Source organism: Rhineura floridana, chromosome 2 (genome assembly GCF_030035675.1).
Source record: "Rhineura floridana isolate rRhiFlo1 chromosome 2, rRhiFlo1.hap2, whole genome shotgun sequence".
NCBI classification, from domain to species: domain Eukaryota; kingdom Metazoa; phylum Chordata; class Lepidosauria; order Squamata; family Rhineuridae; genus Rhineura; species Rhineura floridana.
The window spans coordinates 225,428,561-225,447,483 of record NC_084481.1 but is presented as its reverse complement, the minus strand read 5'-3'; the positions used below and the strand labels follow the sequence as shown (position 1 = coordinate 225,447,483).

The window sequence follows — 18,923 nt, the reverse complement described above, 5'->3', positions numbered from 1 at the left end:
CTAACATAGTACAAAAGAAGGTCAGTAATGACACACTTGTATAGTGATTGTGTTCATTACTATAATATGGTGCTGCCTTTATAGGAAAGGCCTGAAGCTCAGTGACAGAGCATCTGTTTTGCATTCAGAAGGTCCCATATTCAATCTCTGGCATTTCCAGGTAGGGTTGGGAGAGATCCCTCTGTCTGAAATCCTAGGCAGCTGCTGCCAGTCAGCATAGACCAGCGTTTCCCAACTAGTGGGCCACCAGATGTTGTTGGACCACAATTCCCATCATTCCTGACCATTGGCAATGCTGGCTGAGGCTGATGGGAGTTATGGTCCAATAACATCTGGTGGCCCACTAGTTGGGAAAGGCTGGCATAGACCATGTGAACCTTTGGGTCCCCAGATGTTGCTGAACTTCAACTCCCATCAGCCCCAGACAGCATGGCCAATGGCTGGGGATGATGGGAGTTGTAATCCAGCTGTTGCTGAACTACAATTCTCATCAGCCCCAGACTGCATGGCCAATGGCCAGGGATGATGGGAATTGTAGTTCAGCAACACCTGGAGGCCCAAACGTTCCCTGCACCTGGCGTAGACAATACTGAGGTAGACTGATCAACAATCTGAGTCAGTATAAGGCAGCTTCCTCTGTTCCTATATGTATGGATGACAGGTTGTAGAGCCTCAAAGGTGTGGCTGTACCAAATGGACCGTGAAGACTGCAGGTTGCTGGGACGCCTTCATTGCTGTTCTCTAAATAAGAGCCATGGGGGGGAGAGAGAGAGAAATTTCAGAGCCAAGCAACTACATTCCACCCTGATTTACACCACCGCCACCATCATCCTACTGCAGCTTCACCTTGGGGCCAAATGTGGCCCAGATCAGGTTGTGCTGCAGCACTTGTGCAGAGGGTTCAGGCAGACTCGCATTCTGTGGTTTCGGTGAGGCACATGCCGCAGTCACACCGGATGGCCTTGAGGTATGTGTAGAAAGGGCTGATGTTGGCCGCGCAGTTTGGCAGTTTCACCATTTCCAGCTTGGTCTCGTTGTAAGTGCAGACCCGATGGTGCGCTTCGATGTAAGGGGGATGCAGCAATGGTTTCTGACCACAAAAGAGGGGGGGGGAAGAAACTTTAGCATAAGGATGGCTGTCTGGACATATGGAACACAGGAACATAGGAAGTGGCCTTACACTGAATCAGGCCATTGGTCCTTCTAGGTCAGTATTGTCTACACTGACTGGCAGCGGCTCTCCAGGATTTCAAGCAAGAGTCTCTCCCAGTCCTACCTGGAGACAGGGCTGGCAAAATACCAATTGGACTGATTGGGCCCAAAGGGGCCCCGCACTTAGCGGGGGGGGCATGCTCGTGGGGGAATTGAGCCTTTTTTAACCCTTGAGCGGCAGTGCTTGTTTCTGTTTCCACAGCTTCGCAGAAATAGGCACCCACCATAAGGTTCCAAACTTGGCCCCGTATTTGCAAACGCTGGCCCTGCATGGAGACACTGGGGAATGAACCTGGGACCTTCTGCATGCAAGACAGGTCCTCTACCACTGAGCTATGGCCTTTCCTCCGTAGCTGCCTTTTACTTGTTCAGACAGGGGTATTGTCTGGGGTTGGCCCAGGGGTCAAGGGCTGAGTTACCTCCTTTAAAAACAAACTTTTAAAAACTTTGCTTAGAGCAGAAGTCAGCAACTTGAGGCCTGAGGGGCCAAATGCAGCCCTACAGGCCTCTCTGTCTGGCCCTCGGAACTCTCCCAGGCACACCCCTTGCTGATCCTCCTTCGCAGCCTCCTGGAGTGTTTTTGCCTGGCTGGACTGTGTCTTTGACCGCTGATAATGCAACTTGGATGAAGGAGAGAGAGAGGGGTGTGTGCGTGTGTGTCAAAACTAGCCTCCTGTACAAAGGTAAAATGTACAGTCATAGCCCTGCCTACTTTTGCATCTGTCTCTGCCGACCACTGGCTTATGGCCCCCAGAAGGTTGCCTGGCAGGGAATGTGGCCCTTGGGCTGACAGGATGGCTGAGTGCGCGGCAATGTGCAGTGCTGATGAGACCTCAGCCACCTGCCCTCTTAATGTGCCCAGAGGCATTTGAATTAGCATATGCAAACTTTATGCAAATTTGTGCCACAGGCCTTGACCCTTTTAAACACCTTGGGTTCAGACCATGAAAGCACATATTCAAGGGAAGCAAGTTCTATGAATGTGGCAAAGTGACCGAGACAACAATTCTATGTTCCCGTGACTCGCAGAGTTGGGTTGCAGTCAAAAGCTGCTGTTTGCTGGTCATTGGCACACTTAATGAGCCACTGGCTCAGAGGCCAGCTTAGCCCCACTGGGGAATGCTGGAGAATTCCGACGAAAATAGAAATGGGAGTGGAAATTGCCCATGTTCGCTAAGCAGTCCCATGTCTGAAATGGAAATCAATCCAGTGAATACGATTTGTGTTCGTTGTTGCTGCTGCTTTCAGTCTGCAAACAATACTTAACCAATTCCATTCCCCCTTCCATTTGCATTGTGTTTCCTTTGCACTGAAATGTATGGGGTGGAACAATGTCATGATAATGTAATTTACACAAGTTATGTAATTAATTATGTAACATAATTCTGCCACAGCAGACAGCAAGATGAATAAAATAGTTTTTGGTATAAGATGAACTGCAGCGGCATGGAAATGAGATAAATGCAGGGTGTAATAGAAAACAATGCCTTTTTCCATCCCTTGCCCCACCCAAGGCACTTTATCCAGGCCCCACTTGCCCTACCCAATTTTAAGCAGGATGCACTCACATTTTCATTTATTATGTTATACTGACAATAATCAAATAACAATGTATACCTGCAAGGAAAAGAAGCAATGAGTCTCTCTCCATTTGCTTGTGTTATTGTATTGCTCTGTCATAGGCATTCTAGAAAATCCTGTCTCACTACTAAATAAAGGATGCTACTTTACTACAGAGTGGGGATGGGGAATTTGTGGCCCTCCAAATGTTGTTAGACTCCAGCTGCCATCAGCCACCACCAGCAGAGCCAATGGTCAGGGATGCTGGGAATTAGAGTCCAGCAACCTGTAACGGGCCACAAGTTCCCTGTCTCTGCTATAGAGCCTGACCACTGTCCTGTTTACTCATTCAGTATCCATAGAGGGAACCTTACACACGTACACGTGCGCATAGGCCCCCTTCATACTGATACTGATCATTTATTTATTTATTTATTTATTTATTATTTTATTTATTCCCCGCCCTTCCTTCTAGCAGGAACCCAGGGCGGCAAACAGAATCACTAAAAACACTTTAAAACATCATTAAAAAAGGTAAAGGTGTCCCCGCACTTGTAGTGCGAGTCGTTTCTGACTCTTAGGGTGACAACTTGCAACGTTTACTAGGCAGACCGTATATATGGGGTGGGATTGCCAGTTCCATCCCCGGCCTTTCTTTATCCCCCAGCGTATGCCAGGTACTCATTTTACCGACCACGGATGGATGGAAGGCTGAGTAGACCTCGACCCCTTTTACCGGAGATTCAACTTCCTCCTTCCATTGGAATCGAACTCTGGCCGTGAGCAGAGCTTCGGCTGCGTTACCGCCGCTTACCACTCTGCGCCAGGGAGGATCTTTAAAACATCATCATTAAAAGACCTTAAAATACATTAAAACAAAACAACGTTAAAAACATTTTTAAAAAAACTTTAAAAACATCTTTTAAAAAGGGTTAAAGATATTAAAAGACATATTAAAAGCAATTCTAACACAGACACAGACTGGGATAGGTCTCAACTTAAAAGGCTTGTTGGAAGAGGAAAGTCTTCAAAAGGCACCAGAAAGACAGCAGAGATGGCATCTCATGAGTTTGCTGGGGCCATGGCAGGCAGGCACATTTGTGTCTAGATGCAGAGCTAGCCAGGCACGTTCTCAGAAATCATGCATTCAGTTCCCATGACTAGTGAATGCATAAGGACATAAGAGGAGCTCTGCTAGATCTGGCCAGAGGCCCATTTAGTCCGACGTCCTGTTCTCACAGTGGCCATCCAGATGCCTCCGGGAACCCTGCAAGCAGGACGCAAGTGCAAAAGTGCTCTTCCCACCTGTATTCCCAGCAACCCAGAGCTTGGAAAAGTTACTTTTTTGAACTACAACTCCCATCAGCCCAATCCAGCGGCCATGCTGGCTGGGGCTGATGGGAGTTGTAGTTTAAAAAAGTAACTTTTCCAAGCTCTGCAGCAACCAATATTCAAAAGCCTGCGGAGGTAGAATATAGCCAATGTGATCACTGATAGCCTTGCTCTCCATGAACTTGCCTAATCCTCTTATAAAGCTATCCAAGTTGGTGGCCATTATTGCATCCTGTGGGTGTGATTTCCATAGTTTCACTATGTGCTGTGTGAAGAAGCACTTCCTCACATCTGTGAAGGAGACGGAGTGTTCTTTCAGAAGGCCTCTACTGGTTTGTGGGCTTTGCCATTTCTATCCAATACTTTGAATTTCTACATTGAAAAAAGTCACAATTAAAGCATATATTTCTCCATCACAAGCGCTTGCTCTCGCTGTTGCTCTCATTCAGCAAAATTCTGACAGGGGTTTCCCATGACTATGTGGGAAATTAGGCATCTTACTACTGGTGCCTGAAACGAAAGGGAGGCTAAAATTAGTCACTATCTTGTTCTGCGCAATGTGTGTGGACTTGCTTGCCCCATTCTGTCACACCCACCCACCCACCAACACCTACAGCACAATTACCACAACTCTGAGGCAACCAAAATTAGAAACAGACATTATTGGGATATGGAATAAAAGGTATCACTCGTGAATCAGGGGCTCTATTTTAATCCCTGAGGAATTTTCTGTCGGTGGAATAACAGAGGACTATTTCCCCTTAAGTGTTTAAGCCGTGAGAGGCTTTCAAAATTATATAATGAGAACATTAAGTTCTTGCTTTGGAATATATCTTGCCATGCAACCTCTAAAGCTTCCTGAAAAAGAAATAAAATTGGGGGGGGGGGGAACCTGCCACGTGGAATTTAAAAAAAACCCTGATGCTCATAAGAGATGGAATCTCACTTCAGATATGTGGGTAACCAATGATGTCAGCTATTAGTGTGCCAGAACAAGCTACTGAAGGCTCTGGAAAGTTACAGGCAGGGACAGGGAGAGAAATTTGATTCAATTAGTGTTTACAGACAAACCTACCAATTTGCACAATACCTGAACGTTTTGTTCAGAGTTACTGGTGTCTGACATTTCTCAAAATGTGCACTTCTCTAGATTTTGCAGCGCAGTCACCAGCCAAGGAATGAGTACAAAAATGTATAAATTAGGGTACAGTGTGCATAAAAATGCATATATTAATGTAAATAGTATGGGGGAAATGCATTATATTAGGAGAAATTGCTTCGCAGAAATGTGTATGTTAGGCAAAATTGCATACAAAAATGTGTGTATCAGAAGAAATTCATGATGAATTTCCATGGGTTTTCTTTTAAAAAAAACTCAAACTTATGTGGAAATGTAGAGAAATGAACTTAAGATTGCAAGAGTGAGAAACTGAGAGAAACCAAAATTCAGATTTGCCCATCCCTAGTGCCAAGTAAGGTGGCTATGTGTCCTGCTTTACAGAGGATAGTCCTCTATTTGAAGGACTGTCCAGTCCAACTCCAGTTTAAAGATAAAGGAGTCTAAGAAGGAAGAGCAGGAGCAGAACATGCAGGCCTCCCTGCCACCTCACCCCTCCTTCCTCTCCTTCCCAGTAAGCAGCGGCAACTCAGCTGTTGGGAGGTCAGTTGAGCACAGCCACTCCACCACACCATCTACTACTGAACAGGAGGGACTTTGAAGCTGGCCATCAACAGCGAGCAGCTGAACAGCAGACTAAGCAGGCAGATCGGTCACCTGCTTGCCGTCTTCCCCACAATGGTGAGATGTATCACATTTCTCTTTAAATTGTAGTCATTTTTTCTATATTTGTATCTATACCAACAAGTTAACATATTTTATGCAACTTTATCCAACAATGCCTAAGCAGCCAGCCTAGTTGCAGCCTTTGTTTACATGGTTGATTGGGCCCATTCTCCTTCAGTCACTGCATGGCAACGACAGTCGAGTCATTTCATGCCACTACACTACACTACACAGGAGGCAGATTATAAGGAAAGAAATTGTATTTTATATCCATTTGCTCTCAGGGGTGTGGTCGTGTGGGGTCTCGGAGGGTCTTACACCCTTTACTTTTTTGAGAGCAGGGTCCCAGCAAAGTCCCTATGTCTCCAGCATCCTACAAGTCAATCAGCATGAAAGTGTTAGCCACTGAGAAGAGTCTTCTAAAATGCTTCCTTGTCCTTTCCTGCTGATTGGAGCCAATCAGGGTGAAAGGAGGTGAGTCAAACACTGAGAAGACTCAGTGCTAACACTCTCCTCTTTCATGCTTATTGGTTCCTAGACATTAACAAAGATCTCATTCTCAACCCCACAGCAAAAAAAGTGGGGAGGGGCATAGCTGTGATTAACATGAAGGGACCCTGCACTTCTGAATTTGCCACTACACTGCTGTTTGCTCTTTAATGTGTATATTAATAAAACTTCATTACAGTGGGACTACATATATACTGAAGGCCCTCCGTGGCGCAGAGTGGTAAGCGGCAGTAACACAGCTGAAGCTCTGTTCACGGCCAGAGTTCGATTCCAACGGAAGGAGGAAGTCAAATCTCTGGTAAAAGGGGTCAAGGTCCACTCAGCCTTCCATCCATCCATGGTTAGTAAAATGAGTACCCGGCATATGCTGGGGGGTAAAGAAAGGCCGGGGAAGGAACTGGCAATCCCACCCCATATATACGGTCTGTCTAGTAAACGACGCAAGACGTCACCCTAAGAGTTGGAAACGACTCGCACTACAAGTGCGGGGACACATTTACCTTTTACATATATACTGTATGTTGTATATATATGTACATGATGCATTTCCGTGAGAATGCAGCATTGGTCCCAGAATTCCACTTTCTGAGAATCTCAGCTGTCATGTAAAAACAGAAGTGCATTTCTAACCCTTATGGCTCTGCAGATATGTTTTCAGGTTTGTGGGAGATGCCTGCTGAATAGCCTGAAGCCAAGGAGATGGCTGAATATGTTTTTCAGGTAGTTGGCAGTCAGGCTTTAGTATCCTTGCCTCCCCGGGACTAGAAAAGCCAGAATGAATTGTGCAAAGTAGAGAAATTGTGACGATTTCTTCTTTTTTCATAATTTATATTGGTTGCCGAATTAAGCTTTTCTTTGTGCAGAATTTGGATCACTTAAGATTAGTAGTAGTAGTAGTATTTCCTATGTAGTAGTAGTATTTACTATGCTGTATACCTAGCCCTGATTATGGATGATTCCCCACCCCTTTTTTAAGATATTCAGAAAAATAAACAGACCTTTTAGGAACAAGGGAAGCAGGTCTCATATCGAAGGCACCATCTGCACCATATATTTAAAGCACTATGTCAGCTCCGTCCCCACATCTGGTCCCAGGAGTCCTCAGACCCCAGGTGGTCTTTTGTGCTAAGAGCATCCCCTGGTGAGGAACTTCTCAAAAAGTTCTGTTGTCCCCTTTATCATAGGACTCCACTACGTTTATTTCGTCCTATACACACTGTGCTCTCTCCTGTCTGCTTCTTCCCCCTTCCACCTCTTAATAGCTCGCCTCTAGGGATGACAGCCCAAGACCCTTCTGTCCTGTCACTCTTCTTCTTCCCCCCTTTTCATTGTCCTCCCCCAAATTCCTTTGGTAGCTCTCCTTACCCCTCCCCTTACCCCTCCCCATCCTTTTTTCCTCATTACTCTCTCTCAGCTGTCCTGGTCCTTTGCCAGAATTTCTTCTCTGTTGCCCCCACCCCCCACCCCACTTTTCCTCCCTTCTGGGAGTCTCCCTCAATGTTCTCAGGTGCTGACACACTCACTGTTCTTCTGGTCCCAGTGCTTCTCCACCTCTCTTTAATGAAAACGGGGGCACACGGCACTAGTCAAAGCCCATCCCTTTTTACTGTAAAACCTGGTGGGAGCCACTTGAGTGCATTTTTTTTAATTTGCTCCAAAGAGGTTTTGCAACTGATTGGCAGATCAACCCTTTCCCCCTCCAGGTGTGGCCAGTGGAAACGCTTTGCTGTAGGCGACTAGTGTGCTCACAGCCTCACTCTCTTCCGCTTCCTGCTCAGTCGTGTGTCGTGTGAATTGGGAGTGCAGGCATCTGTCAGAGTCCTTTCATCATTATATTTCACACATTATTGTACTACTTTAACAGTAACAGCTTCCTCCAAAGAATCCTGGGAAGTGTAGTTTCTTTCTTTCTTTATTACATTTATACCCCGCCTTTCTTTTCATGAAACCCAAGGCAGCTTACATATGGTTCCCAGGCGGTCTCCCATCCAGGCACTGACCAGACCCGACCCTGCTTAGCTTCAGTAGGGAAGTGGCCTTATGTGCCTTTAGACCATAGCCTGGGACCATAGTCTGTTAAGGGAGAGTTGCTGAGCGGTGTTAGGGGATCCTTCTTCCCCTCACAGAGCTGCTGTTCCCAGAGTGGTTTAACTATCAGCCTCTCTTCCCAGAGTACTCTTGGCATTGTAACTCTGTGGAGGGGACAGAGGTCTCCTAACAACTCTCAGCACCCTTGACAAACTACAGTTCCCAGGATTCATTGGGGAAAGTGTCTAAAGTGGTATGATCTCATCATCTGTCTAGCCCAGCATTGTCTTTTCTGACTGGCAGTGGCTCTCTTGGGTCTCACGAAGAGGAAGGTATTTCACATCACAGGCGACCTAAACGTTTTAAGCTGAGGTGCCAAGGGTTGAACGTGGGACTTCCTGAATGCAAAACATGAGCTCTGCTACTGAGCTATGGTGCCTCCCCTTTCGTCCACTACCTCTAGTGGATGGGGAAGGGCTGTAGCTGAGTGGCAGAGCACTTGCTGTGCATGCAGAAGGTCCCAGGTTCAATCCCCAGCATCTCCAGATAAGAATGGGAGAGACCATCTGTGTAGACCATACTGAGAGAGAAGGACCAACGGTCTGGCTCAGCACAAGGCGCCTTCCTATGCGCCTATGTAACGCTAGCAGCTGGCCAAGAGGGCAATGTTGTGCCCACTGGGCAACCCCCTGCATGGCAGACGCTCACCTCCCAAGTCTGGCAACGTCCCCAACAGGAGTCCGTGGTAATTCGCATCCCCTTGCAACCAGGCTTCTTGGCCAGGAAAGTGAACTCACGCACGGCACAGCCTGTGAAGGTCTGCAGGTTGATGGCGGAAGGCTTGGCGGCACCGACACAGCTGGCCAGGATGAAGAGAAGCAGAGAGCCTTGGACCACCCTTTGGAGCTTCATCCTGTGAGCAAAGATGGAGGGTTGTTAAAAAAAGCTGGGCTGGGGCGGTTCTACATCAGGATAAGAGGGGGACCTGTGGCCCTCCAGGTAGTGTTGGACTCGGCTCCCATCAGCCATAGCCTGCATAGCCAATGGTCATGGATGATGGGAGTTGTAGCCCAACAACATTTGGAGAGCCACAGGTTCCCCCTCTCTCTTCCGCACAATCAAGATCCCTATGTTGCTGTCTCTAGATCCTTAGATAACTTCTATGGTGCTTCATCCACACCCTGTTCAGAGCTTGAAAAAGTTACTTTTTTGAACTACAACTCCCATCAGCCCAATCCAGTGGCCATGCTGGCTGGGGCCGATGAGAGTTGTAGTTTTAAAAAGTAACTTTTCCAAGCTCTGCTGTTGCTTTATCTTGGGTCATCTGCTCATGACAACAGCCTTGCTCTAATCTAATGAGTAGTTTTGGTGAACAGTTTGGCCAGTGCTGAAAAACAGCTCCTCTGCAGCCTGCCAAAAAAAAAAAAAGAAGATCACTGACTCATTTCAGTGACCTTCAGTTACCCTCATTTGCCCTCAGTGACATGAACAGGTGATGTTATCAAGCTGCCCTGGGAATTATTTGAAGGATGGGGGAGAATTAGCTATAATATAGTAAAACAAATAATATATGAATCACGTGGCCAAGCCTGGCTATCATTGGCTGGGGTTTTATTCACTGATATATGATGATGTCACCATATCATCCTGTCCATCTCCCCTACATGGGATGATTCAGGAAGGCAGAAGGAGCAGCAGACAGAGGAGATACTGAAGCAGCAAAAGCCACGGAAAACAATGGTACAAAACAAAATGATGCTGAAGGGGGCAGGATGTCAATTATGTAAAAGAAATAAAGCAAGACGTAAAAAGTGAGCATTTTCACAACCCAACAAATGTCTTCCACCAAAATGGCTCATTTCAACCCCAAAATCGGCACTATCAAATATTTGGTGTGCACCCACCCACCCGCTATTATTAGAGCCCTTTCTGTTTTACATTTCAAAGAGGCTTCCAGCATCGGACAATGCAACATCTCTTTCACTGCATGTCTGAGACTGCAATCCTCAGCTCAGATTAAGCCCCAATGAAGTCAATGGGACTGGCATTTTAGTTAGCTTATACAGAGTTGCTCTGCTGGGCCCTACCCATTCTAGAAATATATACCAGTTTTGCAACCATATTATTCTCAGTTGCTCTCCCCCCCCAAAAAAAAAGAAACCTCCTGGGAATTGTAGTCTGGTGACATGATGAGAGTTTTGTGTCAGTGATCCTTAGATTCTGTGTCAAAGGACTACAGTTTCCAGGATTCCTGAGGAAGGGGGAATGACAGTTTAAGGTTTTTAGAGCAGAGCAAGCCTAAATAGGCCTTAATTTTACATATTGGGGTGAAAGAGGGCTTGATGAATATGGAAGTCTTGACAAAACCCAAAATCCAGTTTGGGAGCAGCAGATTTCTCTTCCACAACAGTGACATAGAGTCTAATTAGAAGTCATTACTGACCTGTTAATACTACTGCCGACATTTCAGAAGCTGGGTTCAGTTTCTTTCAAATCACACTCATGCAAAATGGCCCAACTTTGCACCCAAGGCTACTTTGAGTTATTTGTATGTATTGTTGCACGCCTCCCCCAATCTCCGAGCGGTGAGATTTCAGGGGGGTCCCTGCGCCCATCCAGGGTTTGGTTTCCTTTGGGAAGAAGGCCAGCAGAGACTGTGGTGTCTTTATGAAATATGGTTTATTTATGTACACACATTCCAACCTGAGCTTAGGATGGAGGGGTTCAAGGCATCAGCAGTCTAATATCCAGCTTTTCCATCTAGGTGCAGGGGCATCCTATCGCCACAATGCAGGGAGCCAGCCTCTCCGCATGCCTGCAGCCCTAGTTCTCCAGTACACCCACTTCCAGTTCCAAACACACTTCTCCCTGCCCAGGAGTGGGGGGGAGACTCTCCTCCAGTAGAGTTTAAAATGACAAAAAGGATCTTCCTAGCCCCTTTCACCAGTTGCCGGGGCAACTAAATAGGACCATTAACTACCTAGCCACTCTATTTGATTAACAAAGGAGATTCATCTGGCTAGCAGAGCCAGCCTCCCAGGCATAGGATTCCAAATCAGAGGCTGGAAAGGTGACCCACAGAAATCATCCATTCCAGCCCCCCCCATGCTCATAACACAACACCCTTCTCTGAAAGAGGTCTGTCCCAGACCTGCAAACAAACCACAGAATAACAACTTTTCCTACAAGAAATAACAGATACAGGTTAGCAAGACATTGCAATATACATCATTAAAAGCATAGTCATATTACAGTCTCATTTCCATACAAGTACATAAACAGTCCATTCCCTTACAGCACCTTTTTCAATTAATTACTCTCTCTTTGGGCTTCCTCTTCTTTCTTGGAGCTCCCAGTCACAGTTCTGCATCCAACAGCTTACCCAGTCCTCATAACTTGGCAGTTGTCTGAGTTCCTGACATGTTTAAGCATGCCCTCAACCACATGTACATTTACTCCTTGCTGCCCCAAACAGTTGTACATACACCCACAATTCAAGTCACAGAATAACAAATCCTAAACATTAAAATCTTATTACAAAAAAAAAACCTATCAGCATGATTCCTAAAAAAAACCCATTAAACAGCTCATATCCCCACCAGCATGCAGAAAGGCACAAATCAACAGCATTACACAGTCCCATAAGCACAACCCCCACCCCGAAGCCATGCGGTTGCCAACATGGCCCTTTGTCTTGGGGCTTCATGGCATTCCCAGTCCAAGCTGATCCCTGCTGCTGCCTGCAGGGGGTTGGGACTCCTTTCCAGGAACAGATTTGTTTCCTCCCCAGCACATGGCAGGCTGTAGCCATGTTCTTGCCACTCTCTGCTCTGGGAAAAGTCTTCAAGCCAGTCTACTTGGTCTCCTGCCCCAAACGCCAAATCAAAGTTCTGCCACAAGTCTTTATCCGGGGGGATCTTCTTAAAGATTAGCTGGCCTAGTCCACCCAGGCTGGCAGAAAGAAATCTTCTCTGTCCTCCCTCACAATCTCCAGTATGAAACATGGGCCCAAACAGAGGCAGGAAACCCTCCCAGTGTCTCTTACCCTCCAAACTCACTGGGTACTGGGTGCCTCTCACTGCTGGAATTCGCCCAAGGACTGCACCCATCATAGGAGCTGCATCCCACCCCACAAGACCATTATGGGGCACCCAAGGGACAAAGTCACTTGGGGATTTTATCTCACCCATCTCTCCAGGCGCTGGGAGCTTCTCTTGGATTTGAACTCCCTTCTCAGGTTTCTCCTGCTGCACCTTTTCTTTCACAGCCATTTCTCCAGTCGCTGGCAGCTCCTCTCCAGCCTCTAGTTCACCTTTGTCTGAAGCTTTTTCTTCCTCCTGCACTTTCTCTTCCACAGCTGGCACACAGGGAGCAGAGAAATCTATCAGCAGCATCTCTTCTCCAGCCTCTATTTTACTTTCTTCGAAGGCATCTTCCTCTTCTTTTTCCAGCCTGTCCTCCTTCAAATCTTGGGGCTTCACTTCCAGTTCTCTGCTGTTTCCCCCCCTGGCAGGCTCCTGGACAATCAAAACTTCTTCTTCCTCCACTACTGACTGCAACTCCTTACAGCCCACTCCCTCCAGCTGCCCATCCACTTTCTGGATCTCTTTAGCCACCTCCATCTGGGTGCTCTGCAGCTGGACTCCTGGGTCACCCTCGACCCCTTGTAGTGGCTGATCAGGTAGGGCTCTCACCTCCTCACATGGGGTCTCCTTTTTCTCTCCAAAGATGCTTTCATATATCTCTCCCATTCGTTTCCAATGCTCCTGCCGCTCCTGTTGCCTTTGCTGCTGGTCCTCCTGGCGTTCTTTCTGCCTTTGCTGCTGGTCCAGCTGGAACATCAATTTCATCTGTTCCAGGAGAAATGCTGTTCTCCCCTCCATCTTGACTCAGGCACACCTTGCTCCCAAGGCTTCTTCTAGGAAACTCAATCCCACTTCAACCACCAGTGTTGCGCGCCTCCCCCAATCTCCGAGCGGTGAGATTTCAGGGGGGTCCCTGCGCCCATCCAGGGTTTGGTTTCCTTTGGGAAGAAGGCCAGCGGAGACTGCGGTGTCTTTATGAAATATGGTTTATTTATGTACACACATTCCAACCTGAGCTTAGGATGGAGGGGTTCAAGGCATCAGCAGTCTAATATCCAGCTTTTCCATCTAGGTGCAGGGGCATCCTATCGCCACAATGCAGGGAGCCAGCCTCTCCGCATGCCTGCAGCCCTAGTTCTCCAGTACACCCACTTCCAGTTCCAAACACACTTCTCCCTGCCCAGGAGTGGGGGGGAGACTCTCCTCCAGTAGAGTTTAAAATGACAAAAAGGATCTTCCTAGCCCCTTTCACCAGTTGCCGGGGCAACTAAATAGGACCATTAACTACCTAGCCACTCTATTTGATTAACAAAGGAGATTCATCTGGCTAGCAGAGCCAGCCTCCCAGGCATAGGATTCCAAATCAGAGGCTGGAAAGGTGACCCACAGAAATCATCCATTCCAGCCCCCCCCCCATGCTCATAACAGTATGTATACTTCAGTCCCACTCTTCCTCCAAGTTGCTCAGAGAAGCATGCAGAGTTCTATTCCTCTCGTCCCTCATTTTATCCTCACAACAACTCTAAGGTAGGTGGGGTTGAGAGGTAGGCAGTGGTCTAGGGTTATGGCTGGTTGGGGCCTTGAGCTCTGGTCTACTCATTCCAAGTGCCAAACCAGGGGTAGCTAACCTGGTGCCATCCAGATATCATTGGACCACAACTCCGATCAACCCCAGCCAACATAGCCAATGGTCAGGGATGATGGAAGGTGTAGTCCATAACACCTGGAAGGCATCAAGTTGGCTACTCCTGCTCTAAGCCAAGAGTGAGGGACCTGTGGCCCTTCAGATGTTGTTGAACTCTAGCTTCAATCAGCTCTATGGCCAATGATCACAGATTATAAGAGTTGTCATTCAATAACAGCTGGGGGGCCAGGGGTTCCCCAGCTTCCCTCTGACCTCTACACCACACTAAATTGATTAGGATAACAACTTCATCTGCAATCCTATGTGCACTTTCCTAGGATAAGTCCCACTGAACAGAGTGGGACTTACTTCTGAGTAAACATGCATAGAATTGTGCTGCACAATCCACTCATTCTATCGAAGTTGCTCGCTTTCCATTAAAATTAATTTTAATATGAATCCAGAATAGATGGAAGTACTATAAGAACACCAGAGCTTTGGAAAAGGTGGGTTTGTTTGTGGCTGATGGGACGGTTTTGACCGTGTTTGGTGTACTAGCATACCGGGAAGGCCCTGTCATATTTTCTTATATCGGGGATGGGAAATCTATGGATCTCCAGATGCTGTTGGACAGCAACTCCTATCACCCCGATCATTGGCCATCCAGGCAGGGGCTGATGGGAACTGTAGTCCAAGAACTTCTGAGGGACCACAAGTTTCAAATTATTCTGGGGGACAGGTGGGACTTTCTCCAAATCTGAAAGCTGAGCTATTTTTCTCACATCTCTTTTTAAAAAAGAAATTGATGCATAGATATTTCTGTGGCCGTCAATTGCCTTCTTTTGTTGTTACCTACTAGTTGCCTCAGAAGGAGCTGAAACAGTGACTTACGTCTAGCCAAAAGACAGCAAGCTCTCTTACCTAGCTTGAGGAATGCCAGTCGTTTCTCCTGCTGCGGCTCTGAAAGACAGTGGTTGCCAAGTTGGGAGACGGCAGCCTCCTCCGTCAGTGTTGGCTCTCAGCAGAGCTCCTCACCAGCTGTTCCTAGGCTGCTTAATTGCTCAAATTTATAGAAAAGGCCGTGTCAGTCAAATCACAATGGAGGCAGATCCTTACATGAACATGCAGGAGCATCAAAGGCAATGGGTTAGAAAAAGAAGGCTCTTGTTCCCAATGCTCATTAAGTTCAGAGATATTGTTTTCTCCCTAGCATCACCAAGCTGGAACAAAAGGAAGCATCTTGGTGGGGCCGCAGGAGCCTGGTAAGGAAAAAATGAGCAGGTCACTGGCTTTTCCCCTCCTTTGTGGTGTTTTCAACCTCTTGCAATTTAGAATGGTGCAAAGTCGCACTCGCAGGTATCCATCATCCAAGAGAAGTAAGAACTCAACCAGTCATGTGAAAAAGAGAGAACCAGCAAACAGAAACCTTGGGTTAAATTTCACCCTCATGGCTCTTTTGTGTGTGAGAGAGTATTGGGGAGGATTCCACATTTTCAGTTGTGTGCAGTGATTATCCTAAGGTAACCGTGTAAACGTTTCAAATCACCAAGAAATGGCTTGGTCTGTCTTTCTCCAGAAGAATGGCCATTACAGATGACTCCTGTGCGCAGGATAAGCGTAAATAAACATACAAAACTGTTCTTTATTTGGGGAAATGGCTGGCAAAAATATTAGGCAAAATTGCATGCAAAAATATGCATATCTTGAGAAATGCAAACTAAAATCCTGATGAATTCTCCTGAGGAATTTCATATTTTTAAAAAAGTGCAGACTGGTGGGGAAATGTGAAGAACTGAACTTAGAGTTAAAAATTAGAAGTTAAGGAAAACCAGAAATGACAGATTCATCCATCCCCACCCCACCTCCAAAGAAAGAGCTTCCCATATGCAGAGAAATCAAGGTAGAAGCAACGTGAAATGAAGGAACTGCTTGCTTTCCCTTGTATAGTCAATCAGGCATAATCTTTTGTGTCTTGTAGGCATATATAGTTCAAAAAAGGGTAAGAGAATTAAATGTATATGAGAGAGAGAGAGAGGGAGAGAGAGAGAGAGAGAGAGAGAGAGAGAGAGGGAAGGAAGTCAAAGGTGAAATCCTTCATTTCAAACTATATATATATAAACTGGGTGAAAATATTTCCTGCATATACAGATGCATGTATATGCATTATACATGCATGTATATGCATATACATGTGTGTATATGCATATATATGAATTCAGTGGATTCCCCCCCTTTTAATTGCTTTTTGCAAGCATTGCCCTGACAATTGCAGTGCTGAATGGCAGCGCCATGGCTTATGAGACATGACTCAGGAACATAGGAAGTGGCCTTATGCTGAATCAGACTACTGGTCCATCTAGCTCAGTATTATCTACACTGAATGGCAGTGGATCTCCAGAATTTCAGTCAGGAATCTCTCCCAGCCCTACCTGGAGATGCTGGGGATTGAACCTGGGACCTTCTGCATGCAGAGTAGTTGCTCTGTCACTTTCAACACCAACTTGTCCCCAACATTACTGCCAGGCACTCATCTGACCTTCTGCTGATGACCTCCCAGACAGACAGACAGACAGACACACAGGCAATCCACAATTGTGCCAACCACCTTACTCTTTTGCCAAACTGATGTGCACAGAGCACGTTTGCTTAGGGCACCTATGTGGATTCAGGATCGAGATTAAAATACACCATCGGTCATAAAAACTATCTATTCCAGCCTCCTAACCAAGCTCAGAAGGTGAAAAGAGATCATCCGGTACTTAACTAGTCATTGTACCTCTGGAAGGTTACTCACCCATCCCATCAGGTTGCTTCCAATAGAATAAATGAAAAAGTGTAAGCAGACAGCATGGATTTGAACCCAAGACTCAAGCTGGAGCTCTGTCAGGGGAATAGGAGTCTCCTCTCAGCACCCTTCACAAATTACGCTTCCCGGGATTCTTTGGGGGAAGCCATGACTGTCTCAAGTGAAATCAAAGTCTGGCGTGGGTGTGGCCCCCTGATTAGCCAAGCCCAGCAACTGTGAGTCTGGCTTTTAGAACACTGACAGTTGGTTCTTACTGAGCATGCCCGACACTATCATTCAGTTCAATGCAAAATTTCTTAAATTAACTAAAAATCAGCCAGGCGTTTTTTTAACTTTTAAACTGCAGAAGATGAAGGTCAGCGTATGGGGCAAGGTCAGTAATAGGATTCCAGGTACTCTGTGAACATGACTGATTTTTAATGAATTTCAACAGATTATATGACAGAAAAAAGTCTAAAAGGGCTCTGGGTTTTTTCCTCTCTTTTTAGACTTTGAACTCTCTGTTCTGTTTTATGTATCGCCATGAAAATTTAGAGGGTTGTTAAGCAAGCATTTCTGAGTTCAGGACTATAGGTTTTGTACGGTTTTGTTTTGTTTTGAAATGGCATGGGGGATATTTTCAATTTAACATTGTGGAATGTGAAAAATCCACGCTGGCTATAGTATACAGCCACTCTCATGGCTGTACAATAAAATTCTCTCTTTTACTTTGACCTCTAGAGACTCTGAGTCTTTGGGTTAGTTCATCCAACAATGCTTCCTTCCAGACCAGCTTATACCAATATTCTATGTTAGCTCCCGAAAGATCCTTCCAAAAGCATGCCACTGTGAAACATTCCGTGTGTAGTAAATGTATAACCAGTGCTTTATTTTCACCCTTTCAATCATCCCTTCCCTGCTCCAGAGGCTGACCACCCCCAGCCTGTCTTCAGCCACATCATCTGCCTTGACCTTTTGGACCAGGGCTAGGGAATCTTTGGCCTCCAGATGTTGCTGGACTACAACGCCCATCATCCCTGACCATTGGCCACAATGATGAGGGCTGATGGGAGTTGGATTCTAACAACATCTGGAGGGCCACAGGTTCCCCAGCCTTGCTTTGGACCTTGATCTGTCTGCATCCAAACCTTCGAGGACAGCCAGCTGAAGGTGTGGACCGGCTTGATGGGAAAGCATCATGGGATGAGATGACCTGACAGTTTCATCAGTGGTGCTCTGTCATTGACGGCTCATTCACACATGCAGATTGTCACTGATCCTGTAGTTGGGGTGGGGCAGTGCTATTTAGGGTGCTTTCACACTACACTTTATTCTGTTATTCTGATGTTTTCTAACCTGGTAATCCATGGTCAGTAAAATGAGTACCCGGCATATGCTGGGGGGGTAAAGAAAGGCCGGGGAAGGAACTGGCAATCCCACCCCATATATACGGTCTGCCTAGTAAACGTCGCAAGACGTCACCCGAAGAGTCGGAAACGACTCGCACTATAAGTGCAGGGACACCTTTACCTTTTAATTTGCGCATTATAATTGAGCTTTCACACGACATACCGGATAGCTCCGGAATTCTGGTGGAATGTAGTGCAAGTGTAGCATTAATTTCTGCAATAAATGACACCAGAAATAACCCGTTTGCAAGACTGGGAACCTGGAAGATCGCGGGATTGTTTCACTAGCTGCTGCCACTCACATGACAGGCATCCCAGCATGCAATGCATTCCCGCCCTTTACTTGCGCAGGTGTTGTTTCTTTTTTGCCTGATGAACATTGTACCGGTATTCCGGCATCAGCGCAGATAGCAGCAGCACTTCCCACACACCCCCGTCTTGATACAACTAAAACAATTTAAAAAGTGAGATCCTAAAGGAGAGAGCTTGCATGGCGATGGGACAGTGGGGAACAGTGTGCATGGGTGAGGGACGAAAACAAGCTGTGTAAAAGACAGTTGCATGAAATGCCACTATATCAGCTGAAAAAGCACTG

At 46.4% G+C, this 18,923-nt stretch overlaps 1 protein-coding gene across 1 annotated transcript; it reads right to left on the bottom strand.

Annotated features, from left to right (window-relative positions):
• Positions 1-901: 901 nt before the first annotated feature.
• Positions 902-15,130, bottom strand: GPHB5 (glycoprotein hormone subunit beta 5). Its single transcript, XM_061612823.1, has 3 exons — positions 15,056-15,130; positions 9,134-9,338; positions 902-1,090 (listed from the first exon to the last, which is right to left on the bottom strand). The coding sequence occupies exons 2-3, from the start codon at positions 9,335-9,337 to the stop codon at positions 902-904; spliced, it is 393 nt and encodes a 130-aa protein (XP_061468807.1). The 5' UTR covers position 9,338; positions 15,056-15,130.
• Between the last annotated feature and the right edge of the window lie 3,793 nt (positions 15,131-18,923).